Here is a 21,869-nt window from a genome sequence, read left to right on the forward strand (position 1 = left end):
GAAGCTCCTGGCTTCGTATTGGCACAGCAGATGAAGGACCTCTTCTCTCTCTGCCTCTCTGTGTAACTCTTTCAAATAAATCGTTAAAAGATTTGAAAGAGTTACAGCGAAAAGGAGAGGAAGAGAGCTTCCATCTGCTGGTTCACTCCCCAAATGGCTGCAACAACCAAGGCTGGGCCAGGCAGGCTGAAGCCAGGAGGTAGGACTTCCTGGTCTCAAATAGGTGCCAGGGCCCAAGGACTTGGTCATCTGCTGCTGCTTTTCCAGGTGCACTAGAAAGAAGCTGTATCAGAAACAGAGCAGCCAGGACTGAAACTAGTGCCCATATGGGATGCCGGTGCTGTAGAGAGAGGATGCTTTAAACCACTGCGCCACTCAGGACATATTCTTTTATCAAGCACACTCAGTTACCTGTAGGGGGCCTGGATATACTGTTTCTGTTTTTTAAAAGTTTCATTTTACTCATTTGAAAGGCAGAGTTTTACAAAGAGGTTTCACTCCCCAGATGGCTGCAATGGCCAGAACTGTGCTGATCCCAAGCCAAGAGCTTCTTCTCGGTCTCCCACGTGGGTGCAGGGGCCCAAGGACTTGAGCCATCTTCTGCTGCTTTCCCAGGCAAATCAGCAGGGAGCTGGATGGGAAGTGGAGCAGCCAGGACTCAAACTGGCACCCCTATGTGATGCTGGCACTGCAGGCAGCAGCTCTACCCACTATGCAACAACACCGGCCCCTGAGTTTACTGTTAAAACTAATCCAGCCCTTAGTTATGGGCTCTCACAACCACCTTGCAAGGTACAATAACTGCAATTTAAACGTAGTTCTGACCCTAAGAGCCTTCCTAACTCTTAACCTTTATGGACAGATGAGCTGGATATAAAAGGCCTCTCAAGTAGGGTAAGTTACTGAAGATAAGCTTAAGTGTAGCCTGCAGGTGTGAATCCTGCACGTATATGCTGTTAACCAGAAGATAGAAATTACGGAACTAAATTTTGGTCTTCAACTTCATAAAAGTTGGCCCACAGTACAAGAGAAGGCTCTGGTCAACACGGTCATAGTTGCTGTGCATAGCCAGAACCAATATCCCAAATTTCTCAATGTTTCTATATCAAATGTGTCAATTTTTATTAAGCACAGACTGATCTTCATGAAATTTCCAATGAATTTCAAACTTTAAAACAGGCCGAGAGAGGCCGGTGCTGTGGCGTAGTGGTTAAAGCTGCTGCCTGCAGCACTGGCATCCCATTGGGCACTGGTTCTGTGTCCCGGCTGCTCCACTTCTGATCCAGCTCTCTGCTATGGCCTGGGGAAGCAGTGGAAGATGGCCTGCTCCTGGCTCCAGATTGGCCCAGTTCTGGCCATTGCAGCCATTTAGGGAGCAAACTGGCAGATGGAAGACTTTTCTCTCTGCCTCTCTGAAACTATGCCTTTCAACAACAACAAAGGCCCAGAAAATGGCATGGTACTTGAGTAAAGGTCTAGTATCCTGGTTACAAATGGTTATGATTCTTTCATCTCAAATAATGTCATACAATTTCAGGACAGAATGTATACTATTAAGTAACTAAGACATTTCTCCACTCTCTAAACTTTTTAAAAAAAGATTTGAAAGAGTGACAGAGGAAAATAGATCTTCCAACTGCCTATTCCCCAAATGTCCCCTAAAGTCCACAGTGAGAGCTGGGCCAGGCCAAAGCCAGGAACCAGGAATTCCACCTGGGTCTCAGGAGGCTGGCAGAAACCCAAGTCTTTAGTCCATCATCTGCCACCTCCCAGGATGCAGCAGCAGTAATGCTACAAGTGCAGTAGCCAGGACTTGGCAGTGCTTCATCATGGATGTGGATGTCCCAAGCAGTGGCTCAACCTGCTGCACCCACAATGCCTGCTACAGAACCCATTTTTTCTTAATGCCTAGAGTTGTAATCAACACAACATTTTGCTTAAATGTGGTTGGAGTAGCCTCGACCTCAGTGCACCAAACATCTTCCAGGTATTTGTTTTTGGACCCCATCTGGACCCAGTGAGAGAGATTAAGAACATACATTTGACACATGCCATCAAGTAATATGTTAGAACTAGACACTCTGGCCACATTATGTAAATGCACCCAATTATTAACTTACCGTATGTGACTTTTTGTTCCTTCAGTCTCTTCCATTAAAGCCATTCGTCACACTTCCTTTTCAACATGTTTCCCTTTGTTCCACGAATAGCCCTCAATTACCTCTTAGGCATGAAACATGTAACTCAAGGGGCAGTTATAATCACAGGGAGTAGATCATAAATGGGTCTAGGCCTGCTCCACGGCTCACTAGACTAATCCTCTGCCTTGCAGAGCCGGCACACTGGGTTCTAGTCCCGGTTACCCCTCTTCCAGGCCAGCTCTCTGCTGTGGCCCGGGAAGGCAGTGGAGGATGGCCCAAGTACTTGGGCCCTGCACCCCATGGAGATCAGGAGGAAGCACCTGGCTCCTGGCTTCGGATCAGCGCAGTGCGCTGGCCATAGCAGCTGTTTGGGGGGTGAACCAACGGAAGGAAGACCTTTCTGTCTAACTCTGCCTGTGAACCAACGGAAGGAAGACCTTTCTGTCTAACTCTGCCTGTCAAAAAAAAGAAAAATAAAGAAAAAAAAAAGTATCAAAATCTGAATAGGGTCCTAAAAACTTGGGAAGCCCTTTTTTTTTTTTTTTTTGCAAAGGCAAAGGCAGATTCAGGTCTCCCATGTGGGTGACAGGAACCCAGTTACTTTAGCCATTACTGTTGTTTTCCAGGGTTTGCAGGAAGCTGGAGTCAGAGGCAGAAATCAACCCAGGTACTCAATGTGGGACACAGACATCTTAACCATTAATTAAGCTAAACACACCCCCAAGACTTCATCTTTATCAAAAGCCAGCTTAAGTACAGCTTTCAAGAATTTGTTTAAAAAAGGAAAAAGTATACATTTTAACACATTTCTGGAGAAAAGTAGAAAGCCCAGTGTTCCAACCTCTTGGGCCTACAGAATGGCTAAGAACTGAACTGCAAGGTAATTGGGCATTAACTTATTTGTTATTAGAAAGGCAGTTACAGAGAGGGTGTGTGTATGTGTAGGAGGAAGGGAGAGAGAGAAAAAGGAAGGGAGGGGGCGGAGGAGAGAGTGATGGTGGTGGGGAGGAGAGAGAGAATCTCCATCTGTGGATTCACTCCTCAAATGGCTACAATGGCTGGGCCAGGCTAGTCAGGAGGCTAAAACTCCATCAGTCTCCCACATGGGTACAGGAGCCCAAACATCTGGACCATTTTCCACTGCTTTTCATGGTGCATTAGCATGGAGTTGGATCAGAATTGAAGCAGCAGGGTCTCACACTGGTGCCCATAAGGGATGCTGGCATTGCAAGCTAAGGCTTAACATACTACACAACGCCAGACCCAGGCAGTAACTTCTGAGCAAAGACAGATTCCCAGTTACACCTTTTCCAGCACTCACCACTATTCGTCCTCCCCTTCCAAACAGCTAAGTATCAAACATATAGCACACTCGCCTCCTGTATCAGTGAGTCATGGCTACTCCAAGCCTCCTATCCAGCTTTCTGCTAAAATACCTGGAAGGCAACAGATGATGTTCCTGCCACTGACATGGGAGAACTTGGAGTTCCTAGTCCTGCCTAGCCTAGCTCTGACTGTTGAAGGCATTTAGGGGAGCAAACCAGTGGATGGAAGATCTCTCTTAGTGCGAAGACAGGAGCCAGCAATTCTACCTGCCTCCCATGGGGGTGGCAGGAGCCCAAGCACCTGGGCCGTCACCTACTGCCCGCCAGGTGCTTTAACAGGAAGTGAAGGAGCTGAGACGTGGTGATGATCCCGGGCGTTCCTTTATAGGACGCAGGCATCCAAGTGACGGTTTAACACACTGCACCACAACACCAGCCCCAAATATGTAGCATTAACCAAGTCAAAATACAGAATTTCCAAACCCAAACTAGCACCAGAGGATGGCCTAAGATATTTTAGATCAGAAAAACATCTTTTCATTGGAAACAAAAAAACAGCCCAAGTGTTATATTTAAGAGGCAGAGAAAGACAAACATTCACTGCCTTGACCTAGGCTTCCTACATGGGTGTCCGCAATGGACACAATTTCTGGAGGCATTCCACACTGCCTCTCAGGGCCCTTGGAATCAGGAAGCTGGGGTCAGGAGGTTTAAGTGGGTACTGAACCAAGGTACTCCAATATGGGCAGTCTTAAATGCAAGGCTAGTTACTCTTAAGATTTATTTATTTGAAAGGCAGAGTTAGAGAGAGGTGGAGAGAAACAGAAAAAAAAAGATCTTTCATCTGCTGGTTCATTCCCCAAATGGCCACAACAGCCAGGCTGAAGTCGGGAGCCTGGAACTCCATCAGTCTCCCAAATGGGTACAGGGGGGCCCAAGCCCCCGGGCCATCCTCCGCTACTTTTCCAGATTCATTAGCAGGGAGCTGGAATGGAAGTGGAGTAGCTGGGACTTGAACTGGCACTCCTATGGGATGCTGGTGACAAGCAGCAGCTTCACCTGCTGCGCCACACAATGGTGGCCCCCAAGGCTTCAGAAATTCACTTCCAAATTTCAACTCCAGCCAACCAAAGTCCAGCAATTAAAAGCATGCACCAAATAATAATTATACATTCAAGGGAAATAAAACTATCAAATACTGTTCCAAGAGCTCTATGGTGAGCCACAGTGGGGGGGGGGGGGGGATGGATGTAAAAAAAAAAATAACAGTAATCCAAAAGAAATTATACAAAAAGAACACCACGGTATCTGTGAACTGTTTTAGGTATCCAAAAGAATTCAATCAATAATCAGTCTTGTCCCTATCAAGGAAAACGCAAGTACAGACAAATGGTTGTGGTATTTATTTCCAACTTTTTAAAAAAAGGTATGTAAATCTACGTGGAAAATTAGGTATGATTCCTAGCACCAGGAAATAAGCAGTGTGCCTCCTATATGCTGCAAACTCAAATATTTTCTCCTCCTCCTAGATGTTGTCTAGAACACTTAAAATGTGTTCTTTGGAGTATCTGACCACTGTTAATCTGCAGAGAAAAGTCCCTGACCATTAATACTGTGAACCTTCATTTTGAGTTAAAACTAAAACAAAAAGTGCTTCGTAATTTTTTTATTGATGGCATTTATCCCATGGTTTAACATGTTAATTATACTGTAATAAACATGGCTTTAATATTAAACTTTTCCTTATTATCCAAAGTCACCACAGTCCATTTCAGTAAATATAAAAATATATGCTTAATACTTTGTACAATACTGGTTTTTGGTCCAAATAAAACTGGATCAGAAAAGCCAATAAATTCAACTTTAAGAATCCCCAATTTTTTTTTAAAGATTTCCAAATGGATTTAGGCAACTTTGAATAATGGGATTTACATAATAAAATCTGAGACAAGACTAAACAACAACGAAAAAAATTCTAACACAAAATTAAAATTTCAAGTTCACAGACTTTATGTTATGCCAAAACAGTACAGAAACAAAATTGTATTTACACAAGTTTCATAATAAAATAATGAAAAAGGCAAGACAGGCGATAGTTAGAGGAATGAAAATAGAGAAGTAGCATATAATTATTAAATGTAGGATGAGTGAGATCTAACAAGTCCTCAGCATGGACCACTCTTTTTAATCAGGCTTCCTCTATCAGAAAATTTTAGTGCACGATACACCCGACGCACTCACTTCACACACATCAGCACAAACTCGGCATAGAAATCATTCATTTCAACATCCTCTAATCTACACAGAATCCTAATCTATACAGAATTCCTCAGATATAGTTACAATTTCAATGTGTTCCATAAACGCTTATTAATGCACATGGCGGTGCACACGAAGAGGTTCTATACAAAGCCATTCACCGTGCAGGCTCTATTCCTGGGTACAGCCAGACTACGCCAAATCAGTGAATAATTTGCTGGATCATAAAATATTTTTGCTGAAGAATCAGTCACCAGTCTAGGTATTATTTTTTTATAAGGAAGTGGCAGAGGCAGGGGTAGGGCTTCCATAAAGAAAAGGAGGAAAATTCCAAAATTTAAGAAGTCCTTAGGCAAATCTTAGTTCAGATAACCCCAGCACACAGTATAATCCAGTATCTGAAAGCAGGACACCAGCTGTTGCCAAACTGTTGCACGTAATACCATCGTGACCTTTATTTCTTTCGTCTAACAGCAGTCTTTATCTTGCGACCAGAAACTGAAGTTCCAGAAGACGAGAACATGCTTTTCCCATTTGACCTTTGAAAAAAAAACCTCACGTGACACAATGACCAAAGCAAAATTCCAGAATCATTTAACATGATCACCAATAAGGGGGAAAAATAAGACTTATGTTGTTAAAGAAACACATTTTCTACTATTATACCTAAGCAAACCCATTATTGTTAACTTCTCAGGCTTTATGACCCCTCAAATTACAGTGTGATAAACTGATGTGGGAGAACACATTTCACTGCACCTTGATGACTTTTAACAGCAAAACATACATCAGGCCGGCGCCGTGGCTCAATAGGCTAATCCTCCACCTTGCGGCGCCGGCACACCGGGTTCTAGTCCCAGTCGGGGCGCCGGATTCTGTCCCGGTTGCCCCTCTTCCAGGCCAGCTCTCTGCTATGGCCAGGAAGTGCAGTGGAGGATGGCCCAGGTGCTTGGGCCCTGCACCCCATGGGAGACCAGGAAAAAGCACCTGGCTCCTGGCTCCTGCCATCGGATCAGCGCAGTGCGCCGGCTGCAGCGGCGGCCATTGGAGGGTGAACCAACGGCAAAGGAAGACCTTTCTCTCTCTGTCTCTCTCTCTCACTGTCCACTCTGCCTGTCAAAAATTAAAAAAAAAAAAACAAAAAAAAAAAAAAACAAAAAAAAAAAAACATCACATACCTAAAATAATCAATGTAAATTTCCCATTTCACCAAAACGTTCTCTTACCCCACTGTAAATGTAGCTTGAGACGGGTTAAAGGGAAAGCTCCCGGAGCCTGACGGCTGGGTGGAGGCTGCAGGTGTGCTAAAATTTGCACCAAATGTGAAAACTCCTGCTGGATTATTGCTTGTGAAGTTGAAATTTGCCGTGCTGCTGCCAAATTGGAAAACCGAATCTATAATAAAAGCAAAAAGCACTTCATTAAGGCAAAAATGACAGCTTTTTCAGTAACAACTCTGACCTCAACATACAAAAACATGTAAAAGTGTTAAGATTTCTTACCATTACTTTCTAAAGAAAAATGAAGTATTTTCTCTGCTTACCCAAGTACATACTTGACACCTCCAAGTGATGGTACAACTTACCCCTGACCAAGGAAAAAGGGCAGAGTGGACTTCTAGTTAGAGGGAGCAGGACCAACAAACACATTTAGCTCTATCTTCTTTGAAAAGTGGATTAAAAGGAATTTCTTTTTTTTAAACAAGGATGAGGGGAGAGGAGACAACAGCAACATTAGTTTAGAAGCTGACTGAAGCTGAGTACTAAACCAGCAGCAGAGAAAGCACAGAGCAGTTTCGTGTCCACTACACACACCCCAGAAATTTATGTTCCAGGTACCTCTGAAGGGAAAATGAAGATGGGACTTCAAAATAAAAAAAAATAAAAGCCGGCGCCGCGGCTCACTAGGCTAATCCTCCGCCTAGCGGCGCCAGCACACCGGGTTCTAGTCCCAGTCGGGGCGCCGGATTCTGTCCCGGTTGCCCCTCTTCCAGGCCAGCCCTCTGCTGTGGCCAGGGAGTGCAGTGGAGGATGGCCCAGGTGCTTGGGCCCTGCACCCCATGGGAGATCAGGAAAAGCACCTGGCTCCTGGCTCCTGCCATCGGATCAGCGCAGTGCGCCAGCCGCAGCGTGCCGGCCGCGGCGGCCATTGGAGGGTGAACCAACGGCAAAGGAGGACCTTTCTCTCTGTCTCTCTCTCTCTCACTGTCCACTCTGTCAAAATAAATAAATAAATAAATAAATAAATAAATAAATAAGAAAAGGCAGTCGAATGGCTGTTTAAGAAGCAGATACCCAGATCAATCCCTCCCAAATCCTCTTCTATACCTCAGTCAAAAAGGTTTAATCTTTGGAAATGTCTTTGGGCTGGGGGGACACCATGTACAGGTAAGGGCAAGAACATTATACTGAAAAAAAAAATTTTTTTTTAAAGATTTACTTATTTATTTGAAAGTTACACAGAGAGAGGAGGAGAGGCAGAGGCAGAGGGAAGGGGGGGGGATGGGAGGGGGTCTTCCATCTTCTGGTTCACTCCCCAGTTAGCCGCAACAGCAGGAGCTGTGCCGATTTGAAGCCATGAACCAGGAGATTCTTCCGGGTCTCCCACGTGGGTGCAGGGGCCCAAGGGCTTGGGCCAGCTTCTACTGCTTTCCTAGGCCACAGCAGAGAGCTGGATTGGAAGCGGAGCAGCTGGGACTCGAACCGGCACCCATATGGGATGGTGGCACCGCTACACCACAGCGCCGGCCCCAAAAATGAGGTTTTAAGAGTAGGCTGATACAATGAATACCAAGAATGCCAGTCATCCTCCCAACTCAGCTTCCAGAAACACCAGTAACCAGGAGTTCTCGGATACCCTCCACACAGGAGCCTGGAAGCCTCTTCTCTGGGTCCTCTGACAGTCTAAGGGGAAATACCTAAAGATACTAACATCCAGCTTTTCCCAAATAAAAGATAGTGTAAAGGTGAAGTTCAAAATTGCTAAGCCTTATCAACACACAAAGGCTTTTGTTATTCAGGTCCTATTGTCCTGAGGAGCACCACATATTTGAGGACAATACTTAATAAAAAAACACTGAAACCAAAACAATGAGGGAGAAAAATAATTCGCAGCAAACTAAGCAAGGAATCACAACTTTAAGGAAAAAGAAAAAACAAGTGGGCACAGTAGCATAGTTGGTTAAGTTGCTACTTAGGACACAACTTCCCATAGCTGCATGCCAGTTTGAGTCCTGGCTACTCTGTCTCTGATCCAAATTCCTGCCAATGCACCTGGGAAAGCAGGAGATGATGGCCCAAGTACTTGAGTCCCTGTTACCCACATACAAGACCCAAATGGAGTTTGGGGCTTCTGGCTTCAGCCTGGCCTAACCTGGATGTGTACTCACTCTCTCCCCCTCTCTCTGTCATTACCTTTTTTTTTTTTTTAAAAGATTTTATTTATTTATTTGAAAGAGTTACACAGAGAGAGGAGAGGTAGAGAGAGAAGGTCTTCCATCCATTGGTTCACTCCCCAGTTGGCCACAGCGCTGGAGCTGCGCCGATCAGAAGCCAGAAACTTCTTCTGGGTCTCCCGCATGGGTGCAGGGGCCCGATGACTTGGGCCATACTGCTGTCCCAAGCCATAGTAGAGAGCTGGATCGGAAGTGGAGCAGCCGGGTCTCGAACCAGCACCCATATGGGATGCCAGCGCTTCGGGCCAGGGCGTTAACCCACTGGGCCACAGCGCCGGCCTCCCTCTGTCATTACCTTTCAAAAAAAAATAAAAAATAAACAGATCTTTAAAAAAACAAAAAGCTCATCAATATAGATATCATCACAAGATCAATATAGGGCCACTGTTGTGGTATGGCGGGTAAAACCACCACCTATGATGCTGGCATCCCATATAGATCAAAACCCCGCTGCTCCACTTCAGAGTCAGCTCCCTGCTAATGTGCCTGGGAAAAAGCAGCAGCAGGTGGCCCAAGTGTTTGGGTGCCTGCCACCCACATGGGAGACCGAGATGAAGCTCCTGGTTTAGGCTTGGCCCAGCTCTAGCCATTGCAGCCATCTGGGGAGTGAAGGAGTAAATGAAGATCTCCCTTTTTGTCTCTCCCTCTTCTGCATCTGTCACTCTGCCTTTCAACTAAATCAATAAACCATTTAAATAAACATTAAATATATGATTATTAAAATAGAAATATAAAATATAGCATAAATATATAATATGTATATTATATACATGTGTATGAATATATGAAACATAATTAAATATAAATATAAAATAAAGTATATTAGATAAATATTAAATAAATATAATATATTAAATATTAAAAGATCAATAAACATTATAGCCATAAAACAAAACCAGAGGAATTATAAAAAGGCAGTATCACAGAAACAAAAAGGCACACAGAAATTAAAAATCCCAACAGTGGAAGCACAATTGTGACAGAAGAGCTGTTAAGATAAAACGAATCTCAGAAGGGACAACAAAAGACAAAAGGTCTAAGAGGGGAGAATTAAGAAAATGACAACAAGGGACAAAAAGATTCAGAATTCCCAAAAACTAAATAAAGTTCACAAAAGAGCATGCATGTTCCCTATGTATAAAAATGGACCTGGGGCTGGTGCTGTGGCGTAGTGGGTAAAGGCACCATCTGTGGGGTTGGCATCACCCGGGTGCTGGTTTGAGTCCCAGCTGCTCCACTACAAATCCAGCTGCCTGTTCATGTGCCTGGGGAAGCAACGGAGGGTGGCTCAAGTGTTTGGATCCCTGCACCCACACAGGACACACAGATGAAGTTCCCGGTTTTAGCCTGGCCCAGCTTAGCTGTTATGGCCATGTGAAAAAAAATAAAAAAAAAAAAAAAAAAGAGGACCCAATAAGCATAGCATGTTTGACCATGCCAGAACATCAGATTTCAAAAAGAAATAGGTCAAAAAGCAAAGACCAAGGAAGACTTCAACAGCAACTCTGAAGGCCAGAGATGTCATAATGGAGAAAACCCCTCAAAAATTATACTGAAATCTACGTAAATGTGGGGACAGAATAAAGAAATGCAGAAAAGTAAAGCCTCTTCCCTAGACCCTAAAAAAAAAAAAAAAAAAAAGAAGAAGAAGAAGAAGAAGAAGAAAAAAAAAAAGGCAAGGGAGACAACGTGACACCAAGGAAACAAAAGTTCCTTTGTTAAGTTAAAGGCAATCTCCACAGTATTGGTAAGAGATCCCCAAATCACTGTTTGATGGCAGGCCTAGAAAGTCTGGTGAGAGAATCGGGATAAAAGACCCTGTGAGAAAGTGCTTTCAGATACTGGAAAATAGCCAACGTGTGTGTCCAAGTGCTGAGGAGATTTACACAAACAGTATAAATGCAGAGCAGTTGTTCCTAATAGCTAAAAACAACTCATACTTCTATCAACAGGAAATGGAAAGACTGTAATATTTATGCAAGGATTTGCTCTACAGCAATGACAATGCAATAACACGGATGATGAGTCTTACAAACCTCATACCGTTAAAAAAAAAAAAAAGCTGTATCTAAGATTCCATTTCTGTACAAAAATCAAGCAAGACCGTATTTTTCTAGAGGTGCATATATCAGTCAACTTAAAGCCCAAAGAACAATGCTTAATATAAAAGATAAGACAGTGATCACAATTAGAGTAGAACAGGCATGTGGCTGAAGAGGAGTATATCAAGAGTTCCCAAGCAGCATTTACACAGCATTTGGAGTCATCATTTTACTGTTCATTGAGGATTTAATGACCTTTTCTATACGAGGCTATACTTCACACCAGAAAAATACTAGGGGTGGGGCATTTGGCACAGCAGTTAGGACACTACTTGGGACCCCTCTGTCCCAACTGGAGAGCCTGGTTTGAGTTCCAGCTCTGCACTTGATTCCAGCTTCATGCGAATGCACACCCTGGGAGGCAGACTGAAGTACTGAGTCCCTGACATCCATGTGCAAGCTCCACACTGAGTTCCAGGCTCCTGGCTCCTTGCCTAGCCTCAGCTGTTGTACGCATTTGAGAAGTGAATCAAATAAATAAATAGGGATTTCTAAAAAAGAGAAAAACATTGGAGGCCTCCTCAGGTTAATCCACTGCCTGGGACACCCACATTCCGTATCAGAGTGCCTGGGATCAAGTCCTGCCTCTGCTACCAATCCAACTGCCTGATAATGTGCCTGGCTCCTGACAGTGTGCCTTGGGAAAGCAGTGGAAGATGGCTCAAATGTCTGGGCCCCTGACACCCATGCGGGAGACCTGGATAGAGTTCCAAGCTCCTGGCTTCAGCCTCGTCTAGCCCCAGCTGTTGCAGCTGTCTGGGGTTGGGGGGAGAGAACCAGTGGATGGAAAATCTCTAACTCTTGTCTTTATAAAATATTTTTTAAAAAGTCAGAATAAGAAAGAAATAAACCCGTAAAACACAATTCATTACCTTAAAAAGACTGATTGTGTGAAATTTAGGAATACTGTTTATAGGTACAACTAAACATATACCTCTCTACTCTGCCATGTACAAGAGATATTAATAATTTAAAAAAATACCATATGCATGGTTTCAAAGTTAAAGGACAAATTTGACTTTTAAGATACACAGAGCCTAAGTTATATGAAACATGCATCACTGAATACTTACTAGAATTGGGAGCTGTTCCAGAGCCAAATGTAGACTGACTAGGCTGTTGTCCAAACACAGGAGGCTGGCTACTGCTTGACACTGCTCCAAAAGTGGGTTGTGCAGGCTGAGAAGCCGCAGAAAACAACGCTGTTGAAGATATAGATCCAAAGCCTGGGGGATTAGGCTGGCTGGCACCTTGACTTTGTCCAAATGCTGGGGTCTGGCTAGCACCAAATGCTGGACTGGCAGATGGTGCTGAAGCTCCTGTACCAAATACAAAGGAGGATCCTGGAGGCCCAAAGAAACACATCACCATGATGTAGCTGGCTACAGGCAGGTAATTCTGAAGACATTTCTCTAAGCCCACAAGCAAATTTCATGCTTCTTTTCAAACTCTGACCCTGCTAACCAAATTCCATTAACAGAAATTTCGAAAATGATTAAGAAATTAAGAATCTAACTTTCTCTACCATTATTTATAAAACATATAAACAACTCCAATTAACATGACTCCTCACCTTCACAGGTAACAATTTTTGGTGACAGGATATATGTACAGAAATAAATGTCTAATGGTGTACATATGAACGTATTGTACAATGAGAATTGATGTAATAAAACACTCAGTTATGTGGTTACTTACAAGTTAACATGTCAAAAAGAAAACATGAAAACAGTTAAATACTACATTCTTACACAGATCAGAAAAACTGTTCCCTAGAGATAAATATATTCAACCTGAATATACAACGTACACCTTCCCACATTAGTCTAACATCCCAGGTATAGATGACCTAAAGGTACTGATGCCATTTTAGCACAGTGACACCTGCTGTATCATCTGCTAAAATGTGACACACTCGCAATGAAAGCCAGTGCAACTATAATATGTGTTTTTTCTATTTTGTAAAAGTACCTGCTGAGCTAGACGTGGTGGTAGCTCCAAAGGCGAAGCCAGAGGTTGCAGCACTGTTACTGCTGGTGCCTGAACCAAATACAAATGAAGTGGCAGCGGTACTCGTGCTGGATGTGGTCGCTGGTTTGCTATCTTGAGAGAACAGCAAAGACTGAGATGTACTGGGCTCAGTGGAGTTACCAAAAGCAGGGCTGCTCACGGGATTGCTGGACTGTCCAAACACGAAGGCAGTCATAGGCTGACTGGAGGAAAAGGTGGAACTACCAAATATGCCACCACCAGCAGAAGTAGCTGGTGTACTTGAACTCGAAGAATTGTTCAAGAAACTAAAAACTGGTTTTGCTGTACCTTGATCTGTAATATAGAAATTAAGAAACAATCCTTAGGAACAAAATAATTTCAGAGAGCATTTTTTCCTACCCTACAATCTATAAATTCATTAAAAAACACAGCAAGTTTTTAATACTGACTTTTGAATCGAATGGACATCTGTTATTATTAAATGTGTAGATGGTCAAATATGAGGGCACTTTAAACTGCCAATAACAGCACCCCATATGGATACCAGTTCAAGTCCCAGCTGCTCCACCTATGATCCAGGTTCCTGCTAATGCACCTGAGAAAGCAGCAGCAGATGGCCCAAGTACATGGACCTCTGCCACCCACACTGGAGATACAGATGAAGCTCTTGGATCCTGGCTAGTCTGCCCCAGTGCCAGCCGCTGCTGCCAATTTGGGGAGTAGACCAGCGGATGGAAAAGATGTCCTTCTCCCCTCACCTCCATTTTTTTTTTTTTTTTTGAAGTTAATTCAGCAGAAGTTGGTCCAAGTATGTGAGTCCTGTCATCCTTTAGGGAGATCAATATGGAGTTCCAGGCTCTCAGCTTTAGCCTGGCCCAGTCCCTGCCATGTGGTCATTTGGGGAGTGAACCAGCAGATAGAAGATCTCTTTCTCCCTCTCTCTTTTTGTTTCAAATAAGTAAGTAATTCTAAAACAGGACTAGAAAATGTGTATACTGGTACAAAAATTTTTTGAATACATAATTTCTTGGCGATATGCATAAAGGCAGGAATCCAGGTCTCTCATGAGGGTGTAGGGGCCCAAGCACTTGGCCATCCTCTGCTGCTTTCCAAGGTGTATTTACAGGAAGCTGGATCAGAAGTTGAGCAACCAAGACCAGAACTGGGGTGCCAGTACTGCAGGTGGCAGCTTAACCCACTGTGGCACAGTGCTAGTCCCTCGGTGAAATTTTTGTTTGTTTGTTTGTTTGTTTTTTGCCTTGTGAACTTTTCCCAATACTCCTCCTGTCGAATTCCTTATTCTTTTGTAAATTTTTCTGAGTACTTCCAATTTTTTTTTTTTTGAAAGGTGTACTTATTTTGAAAGTCAGAGTTACAGAGCAAGAGGAAGAGTGAGAGACAGACACATGCATCTTCCATCTGCTGCTTCACTCCCTAGTTGGCAGAAGCCAGGAGTCAGAAATTTAATCCTCGTCTCCCACATGGGTGGCAGAGGTCCAAACACTTGGGCCATCCTCTGTTGCTTTCCCAAGCACATTAGCAGGGAGCTGGGTCAGAAATGGAGTAGCCAGGACTTGAAAATACCCATATAGGATGCTGGAGCTGCAGGCAGCAGCCACCCTGAGAATGACTTTATTTCAATAACCATGCTTTTACTTTTTCTTCAGGATTTTAGTTTTCAAAATCACCTCTGTCGTCTCCGTGATTAATAAAATTTGTCGGTGATATTCCTTAAATATCTGATGACCGGTTATATCCAACTATTTGTAAATGAAGGCTTTATATATTATATATTACACTCTAGTTTACTAGCTCAAGAATTTCTATTTTCCTGAATAGTATACGCGATATAACTGTCAAGGAAAAGGAAGAAAGAAATACACAGACCTGCACCATTGTGGGTTTTCTATCAGAACTCTATAAATAACATCATCAGAATGAGAGTTTAGAGCACTTACAACTGAACACCCTAGGCTCCTTCTCAGAGTTGCAGCTGGTACCCTGAACTGTAATCAGTGTAAACCATTCTCTGACCTGATGGATTTGTTGACACTTTGTTTTTGTTACCAAGAAAAAGAAAAAAAGAAAAAGTGTGATACTCAAAATACTCACCAGCTGTCGTACTGGTTTGAGCTCCAAAAGCAAAAGTGGTTTTTGCTGGCTGTTCAGCTTCCTTCTCAGATGTCTTTGCCATACTGAAACTAAATGTTGACTTCGAAGAACTCTCATCTTTGGTTTGCTCTGAATTCCCAAAGGAAAACAATGGTTGACACTTTGGCTCTTCTTTGTCAGCCTTCTTCCCCAAAATTAGAGAAGTAGAAGTGACAGGCTCTTGTTGTTTCTCTTCTGTCCGTCCCAAAGCAAACATTGAGGCAGATGGCATAGAGGCAGGTTCCATATTGCCAAAAGTAAACCCTACTTTAGGGGCAGGCATTTCTTCTTTCTTCGCTTCTGGTGTCTTACATGTGAAGGGAGTCATGGAGACACTCTTGGTTTCTATACTTCCAAAGCTGAAACTGCTCTTGTTCTCAGAGGTCACTAAGGTGTTAGAAGTGGCAGGAGTGGGGTTAACTATACCTGTAGCAAAACTAAAGTTTGCAGATGAAGATTTTGGAGGTTCCTCTTTCTTTTCTTGCTGTCCAAGATTAGACACTCCAAACTGAAAAGGAGCTGAAGAAGTTGGGTTGCTTAACCCAGAAGAAAATCCAAACTTAAATTTATTATCATTCTTACTGTCTTTCTTAACTTCTTCAGGTTTAGAATCAGATGAAACTCCAAATTTAAAATCTCCTACTGGTTTAGAAAACTTAAAACCTTCACTCAAGGGGTTTACAGACCCAGAATCAGATGATACACCTATTTTGAATCCACCCTGATCTCCAAATTTAAAATTTCCAGTGTTTGTTAAAGTTTGAGAAGGACCAGAAGAGGATGATGAGATACCAAATTTGAAGGGTGAGCCCGATGGGTTCGAAGATGAGGAGGACGTCCCAAGGCCTTCAAATAGAAAAACAGACATCATAAATACATTGAATAAATGTACTTATCCTCTCAAACAAAATGTAACCTTCAAAGCCAGAGTAGCAAAGGAGTAACTCTGAAATGGCAGTAAATGTGAACCATGCTGACCGATGTTCACACTGAGAACAGTCCTAAAAACTAAACTGACATGTCACTTTCCTATTATCAGACTGATCAAAATTGTTTAAAGTCTGATAAAGTTCATATTGGTGACCAGACTGAGAATAGGCACTTTCATATCTTGCAAGTGTATGTGTAAGTTGGCACAAAACTTGTGTGAGGCAGTCTGTCAATATTTACCAAAGTAACACACATACCCTTTGGCCCAGCAATTCTACAGCTGTGACTTTGTTTTAAAGGTAAACTCGCAGGCACATAAAACGCTATGTGCAATGTAGGCAGCTGTAAAGAATGAAAAATGAGGATATATCCACAAAAATCCATGATAAAATCAAGGGGGCAGAAAAGGAATATAGCATACCACCTTTGCTAATAAGGCAGTATGAAATGAGAATATAGAAGAATATAGAGAATATGTTGGTTGGGATGGGCATCAGGGAACTCTGAATTAGCCATAGCTATTATCTTTCGAGGGGAGAGGATGGTTACAAAATGAGTCCACGGGGGCTAGTGCTGTGTGACGCCAATATTCCCTATGGGCCCCCATTCGAGGTCTGGCTGTTTCACTTCCAATGAAGCTCCCTGCTAATGCACCTGAGAAAACAGCAGAAATTGGTCCAAATACTTGAGCGCTTACAACTATGTGGGAAACTCAGATAAAGCTCTTGCCTCCTGGCTTCAGGCTGGCTTAGCCCTGGCTGTTGTGACCACCTGAGGAGCCAACCAGCGGATGAAACATACCTGTCCCTCTCTGTGATGTTTTCAAATACATAAATAAATCAATAAATCATTTTTTAAAAAATTGAGCCAGGCCGGTGCCACGGCTCACTAGGCTAATCTTCCGCCTGCGGCGCCGGCACACCAGGTTCGAGTCCCGGTCGGGGCGCCAGATTCTGTCCCGGTTGCTCCTCTTCCAGGCCAGCTCTCTGCTGTGGCCCGGGAGTGTGGTAGAGGATGGCCCAGGTTCTTGGGCCCTGCACCCACATGGGAGACCAAGAGAAAGAACCTGGCTCCTGGCTTTGGATCGGCTCAGCACGCCGGCTGCAACGCACTGGCCGTAGCAGCCACCTGGGGGAGTGAGGTGAACCAACAGAAAAAGGAAGACCTTTCTCTCTGTCTCTCTCTGGCTAACTCTGCCTGTCCAAAAAAAAAAAAAAAAAAAAAAAAAGAGCCAATGGGGATAAGAGATGACTCATCACAATTTCTTTCTTTCAAAATATATTTGTGAGGTAGAAGGAATCAGGGCAACTGGTTCTACTCCACAGCTGGGGCTGTACACAAAAGCAATCCGGGTATATCCCATGTGATGACAAGAACCCAATTACTTGGGCTATCACCTCACAGGGTCCTGCCAGACTAAATGTCCACTCCCATTTTTTTTTTAATTTTTAGATCTTATATTCATTCAAGCATTAAAAAAGTGGCACCAAAATGTAGAATTACATGAATTGAAGCAGCCTTCATAAAAATAAATGTTATACTGTCAAGAACAAAATCTTGATTTCATAATTTCTCAACAGCTGAAGAAAGTAGAAATGAAGGGTTTGGCTCAAAACAAGAATCATTAAAAGGTACCAGATATTTATGTATTGCTCCCCTTACCCATAAGTAAAGAAAAATGACAGCAAAGTCTTGTAAGCTCTCATCCTCATGTTATCCCATTGAAGATTACCCACCCACCCAACTTCCTTCCCTGAGAAAAATTCAGCTGCAAAATTCTATCAGAATCTCAGGAGCAAGTAGCTATACAGATAGCCTCTAAAATATGCTAAAGGACATCACACTGAAAGCTAAAAGCAAAGGAGCCAAAGACAAGAATTAACTCAGGGACAGCGTTGTGGCTTAGAGGGTAAAGCTACCGCCTATGGGATGTCAGCATCTTACATGGGTGCCAGTTCATGCCCTAGTTACTCCACTTCCAATTCAGCTCCCCACAATGGCCTGGAAAAAGCAGTGCAAAGATGGCCCAATTACATGGGCCCTGCTACCCACATGGGACACCTGGATATACCTCCTGGCTTGGGCTTGGCTCAAGCCCTGACCATTGTGACTACCTGGAGAGTGAACCGCAGACAGAAAACCTCAATCTCTCCCTCTCTGTTAATTCTTTCAAAAAAAAAAAAAAAAAAAAAAAAAGGCACTAACTAGTCATCTAGTCATCAGCACTGCCTCAAAGGCTCCATGAGACCAATTTATAGCATGGTGAACCCCTTACCAAAGGTAGAGAAGGGGGAAAAGGAACTGTGAAGCAACAAACACCAAATGAACTAAAATGAATGGCAAAGCACAGCGATTTTTTCCAAAACACCCAGATGCAGTGGTTTTATAAACTGCCAGTTGTAGTCCATTTAGTCATCCAATTAATTTAGCAGGCTGCAAACAGCATTTTTCTTTAAAAAGGAAAGAGAACTGAAAATAGCAGGGTAATTTAAACATGCTATAGATAAGTATTATTTTGTAAAATTCTCATTCAATCACACAGGCAAATACACTGTGGGCAAAACATAAAAGATTTTTTTTTCTTTTGGTCTGCGAACAGCTTGAAAGCCAGGAGACCAAGGCAAATTACAAAGTAGATAAAGCTTAGTGTTTTTTTTTTTTTTTTTTTTTTTAAAGATTGATTTATTTGAAAGGCAGAATTACAGAGAGGAGGAGAGGCAGAGATCTTCCATTTACTGGTTTACAGCCCAAATGGCCACAACAGCCAAAGCTAGCCAAGAGCTTCTTTTGGGTCTACCACATGGATGCAGGGGCCCAAGCACCTGGGCCAACCTTGCTGCTTCCCCAGGCACTTTAGCTGGTAGCTGGATAGGAAGTAGAGTAGCCAGGACTCGAACTGGTGCCTATGTGTGATGTCAGCAGCTACCTGGAATGTCGGCATCGCAGGCCATCGCCTTTACCAGCTATGCCACAAGGTCAGACCTGTTAGTACTCTTCTTTTCTAAGATTTTATTTATTTGATAGGCAGAGTTAGAGAGAGAAATCTTCCATCCATTGGTTCACTCCCCAAAAGGCAGCAATAGTAGGAAGTGGGCAAAGCCAAAGCCAGGAGCTTCACCCATGTCTCCCATGTAGGTGCAGAGGTCCAAGCATTGAGGCTATCTTCTGCTGCTTTCCCAGGCACATTAGCAGCAAACTCAATCAAAGTGGAACAGTAGCAGATAGAAGACCTTTCTCTCTGTCTCTCCCTCTCTCTGGCAGTAACTCTACTTCTCAAATAAATAAATAAATAATTTTTTTTTGAAAGTCAGAGTTATACAGAGAGAGGAGAGGCAGAGAAAGAGAAAGGTCTTCCATCCACTGGTTCACTCCCCAATTGGCCGCAATGGCTGGAACTGTGCCAACCCGAAGCCAGGAGGTTCTTCCGGATCTCCCACGTGGGTGCAGGGGCCCAAGGACTTGGGATATCTTCCACTGCTATCCCAGGCCACAGCAGAGAGCTGGATGGGAAGTGGAGCAGCAGGGTCTCAAACCAGTGCCCATATGGGATGCCGATGCTTCAGGCCAGGGCATTAACCTGCTGTGCCACAGTGCCAGCCAATAAAATCTTTTTTTTTTAATAGCTATCAATTTTTAAAAAAAGAAGTGGAGCAGCTAGGACTCAAACCAGTGCCCACATGGGATGCAGGGGTTGTAGTCACAGGAGGCGGCTTTACCAGCTACACCAGCCTCATCAGTGCTTTGTTTTAATCCCCACAAATTCCAACCCGACAGGCTTACTCTTTTACAAATAAAAAATATGAACAATTCTTTTTCTGTCTTATACTCTGGGAAACCAAAGACCAAGCATGGGTTACTTATAACAAAGTCCAAGTTAAGAAGAAATTCAGCTCGGGGTTAATAGTTAAAAAGGGGGGCGTTGGTGTTGTGGCACAATAAGGCTGCTGCTTGGGACCTATGAATTCCACACTAGAGTGCCCGGGATTGAGTCCTGCCTCCATTTCTGATCCAGCTTCCTGTTCATGTGCCTGGGAAACAAGTGCTTGAGTCCTTGCCACTCACACGGAAAACCTAGAGTTCCTGGCTTCTGGCTTCTGCCTGGCCCAACCCTGGCTGTTACAGGCATTTAGGCAGTGAACCAGCAGACAAAAGATCTTTCCTTGTATGTCTGTCCCTCTCTTTCTATTGTTTTGTCTTTCAAATAAATAAAAAACCTTAAAAAAAAAAAAAAACACACTCAAACTCAGTAACACAAGAAAGTTTTTACTCATCTGCAAAAATGATCCCTCACTGCTGACGTGCAACTAGTTCGATCGTACAATAATGCAGACAGATGTGACCTGAAAACTCGGCACTTCATTTTACATGAATAATCTACAAACAAAAACTGTGCAAGTATTTCATTTCAAAAGGCATCACAAAGAGGCACTTTACCATCGCCTTACCTATAGACTCAGATTCTGTGCCCGGCTTTGCACACTTGCATGCTACACATTTGGTAGAGTCTGCTTTATTCTGTACTAGGCACACGTCACAGTCCCAGCTCCCCTCAGGTTTCTTGAACTTGTCCAATCCCAGACAACCTCCAGAAGACACAGGGACAGGGATAGTGCTGCTACTTGAAGCAGGTACAGAACTTCCTAAAAATAACAAAATTTATGAAAATTGTATTTTTGACAGCAGCTTAATCACATTTTTATTAACACTTCCAACTAAAACACACAGAAGTGTCAGAAATATGCATATTACATTGTTAGAAACAGGTCAGATATTTCAGATTTTCCTTAGCCTTATAATGAGCAGCTCCCACCAAGCTTGCTCAGTGGCTGAGATCCCTTGTAACCCAAAGTTTGAATTGCCCTGGTTTAAAAAAAAAAAAAAAATCACCCTCATAAGGAGATTAGAAGGTTAAATTCTTAAGAATCTGTTAAACTTCAACAGCACAGCATTTTAAGGTAAGGCATAAGTGTAAATTGCAAGTGATATATAACACATAAAATTTACAGTGGACCAAGATCATTTCAAGATGTCAAAGAATAGGTTTCAGTACTTGAAACAATCATTTTTGTTTAGCAGTGTTCGTCATCCAATTCAATGCCACATCAACTGTGACACTCCCAATATTTATTAAGCTCCAAAACATACTTGGGGTCTGAGGACATAAAAAGGAATAAAATCTTAAACAGAACATAAAGGCATAGCAGCACCAAGTATAAAGAGGCAAGAAAAACATATAATTCAATATTTATGCAGAACTGGCATGTTTGCAGGGAGAAGTGGATTGTGTGGAAGAGTGGCTCAGCAAGTCACAATGTATAGACTGTGTGCTGAGAGTGGAGCCATACATTCCGGTATCCCTATCCCTTTAGAAGGTCTCCAATCATTTTATTGTCACTTTTTCCACAGTTAGGGAGCAATCTTTGCTAATTTTATAGGCAGGTTCTCTTCCACCTTGTCAACAAAACTGTTGACAATCTCTGGTCCACTGTCCCCTTCACACACTCTAATCTGCTCT

At 43.1% G+C, this 21,869-nt stretch overlaps 1 protein-coding gene across 6 annotated transcripts in view; it reads right to left on the reverse strand.

The window, feature by feature from the left end:
* Positions 1-5,117: 5,117 nt before the first annotated feature.
* NUP153 (nucleoporin 153) overlaps positions 5,118-21,869 on the reverse strand; it is a 68,152-nt gene continuing 51,400 nt past the window's right edge. For 4 of the 6 annotated variants that reach the window (XM_089334362.1, XM_051832573.2, XM_089334361.1 and 1 more), the window contains 6 exons: positions 20,800-20,994; positions 15,386-16,270; positions 13,253-13,606; positions 12,355-12,624; positions 6,952-7,120; positions 5,118-6,264 (listed from right to left, as the gene is read on the reverse strand). In XM_089334362.1, the coding sequence (XP_089190488.1) occupies positions 6,180-6,264; positions 6,952-7,120; positions 12,355-12,624; positions 13,253-13,606; positions 15,386-16,270; positions 20,800-20,994 (1,958 nt within the window). In that variant the 3' untranslated portion in view covers positions 5,118-6,179. The remainder of the gene's footprint in view (positions 6,265-6,951; positions 7,121-12,354; positions 12,625-13,252; positions 13,607-15,385; positions 16,271-20,799; positions 20,995-21,869) is intronic. The other 2 variants (XM_089334363.1, XM_008274128.5) reach the window with 1 other exon arrangement.

This window comes from Oryctolagus cuniculus, chromosome 5 (genome assembly GCF_051225735.1).
Source record: "Oryctolagus cuniculus isolate XC-2025 breed Fujian yellow rabbit chromosome 5, ASM5122573v1, whole genome shotgun sequence".
Classification (NCBI taxonomy): domain Eukaryota; kingdom Metazoa; phylum Chordata; class Mammalia; order Lagomorpha; family Leporidae; genus Oryctolagus; species Oryctolagus cuniculus.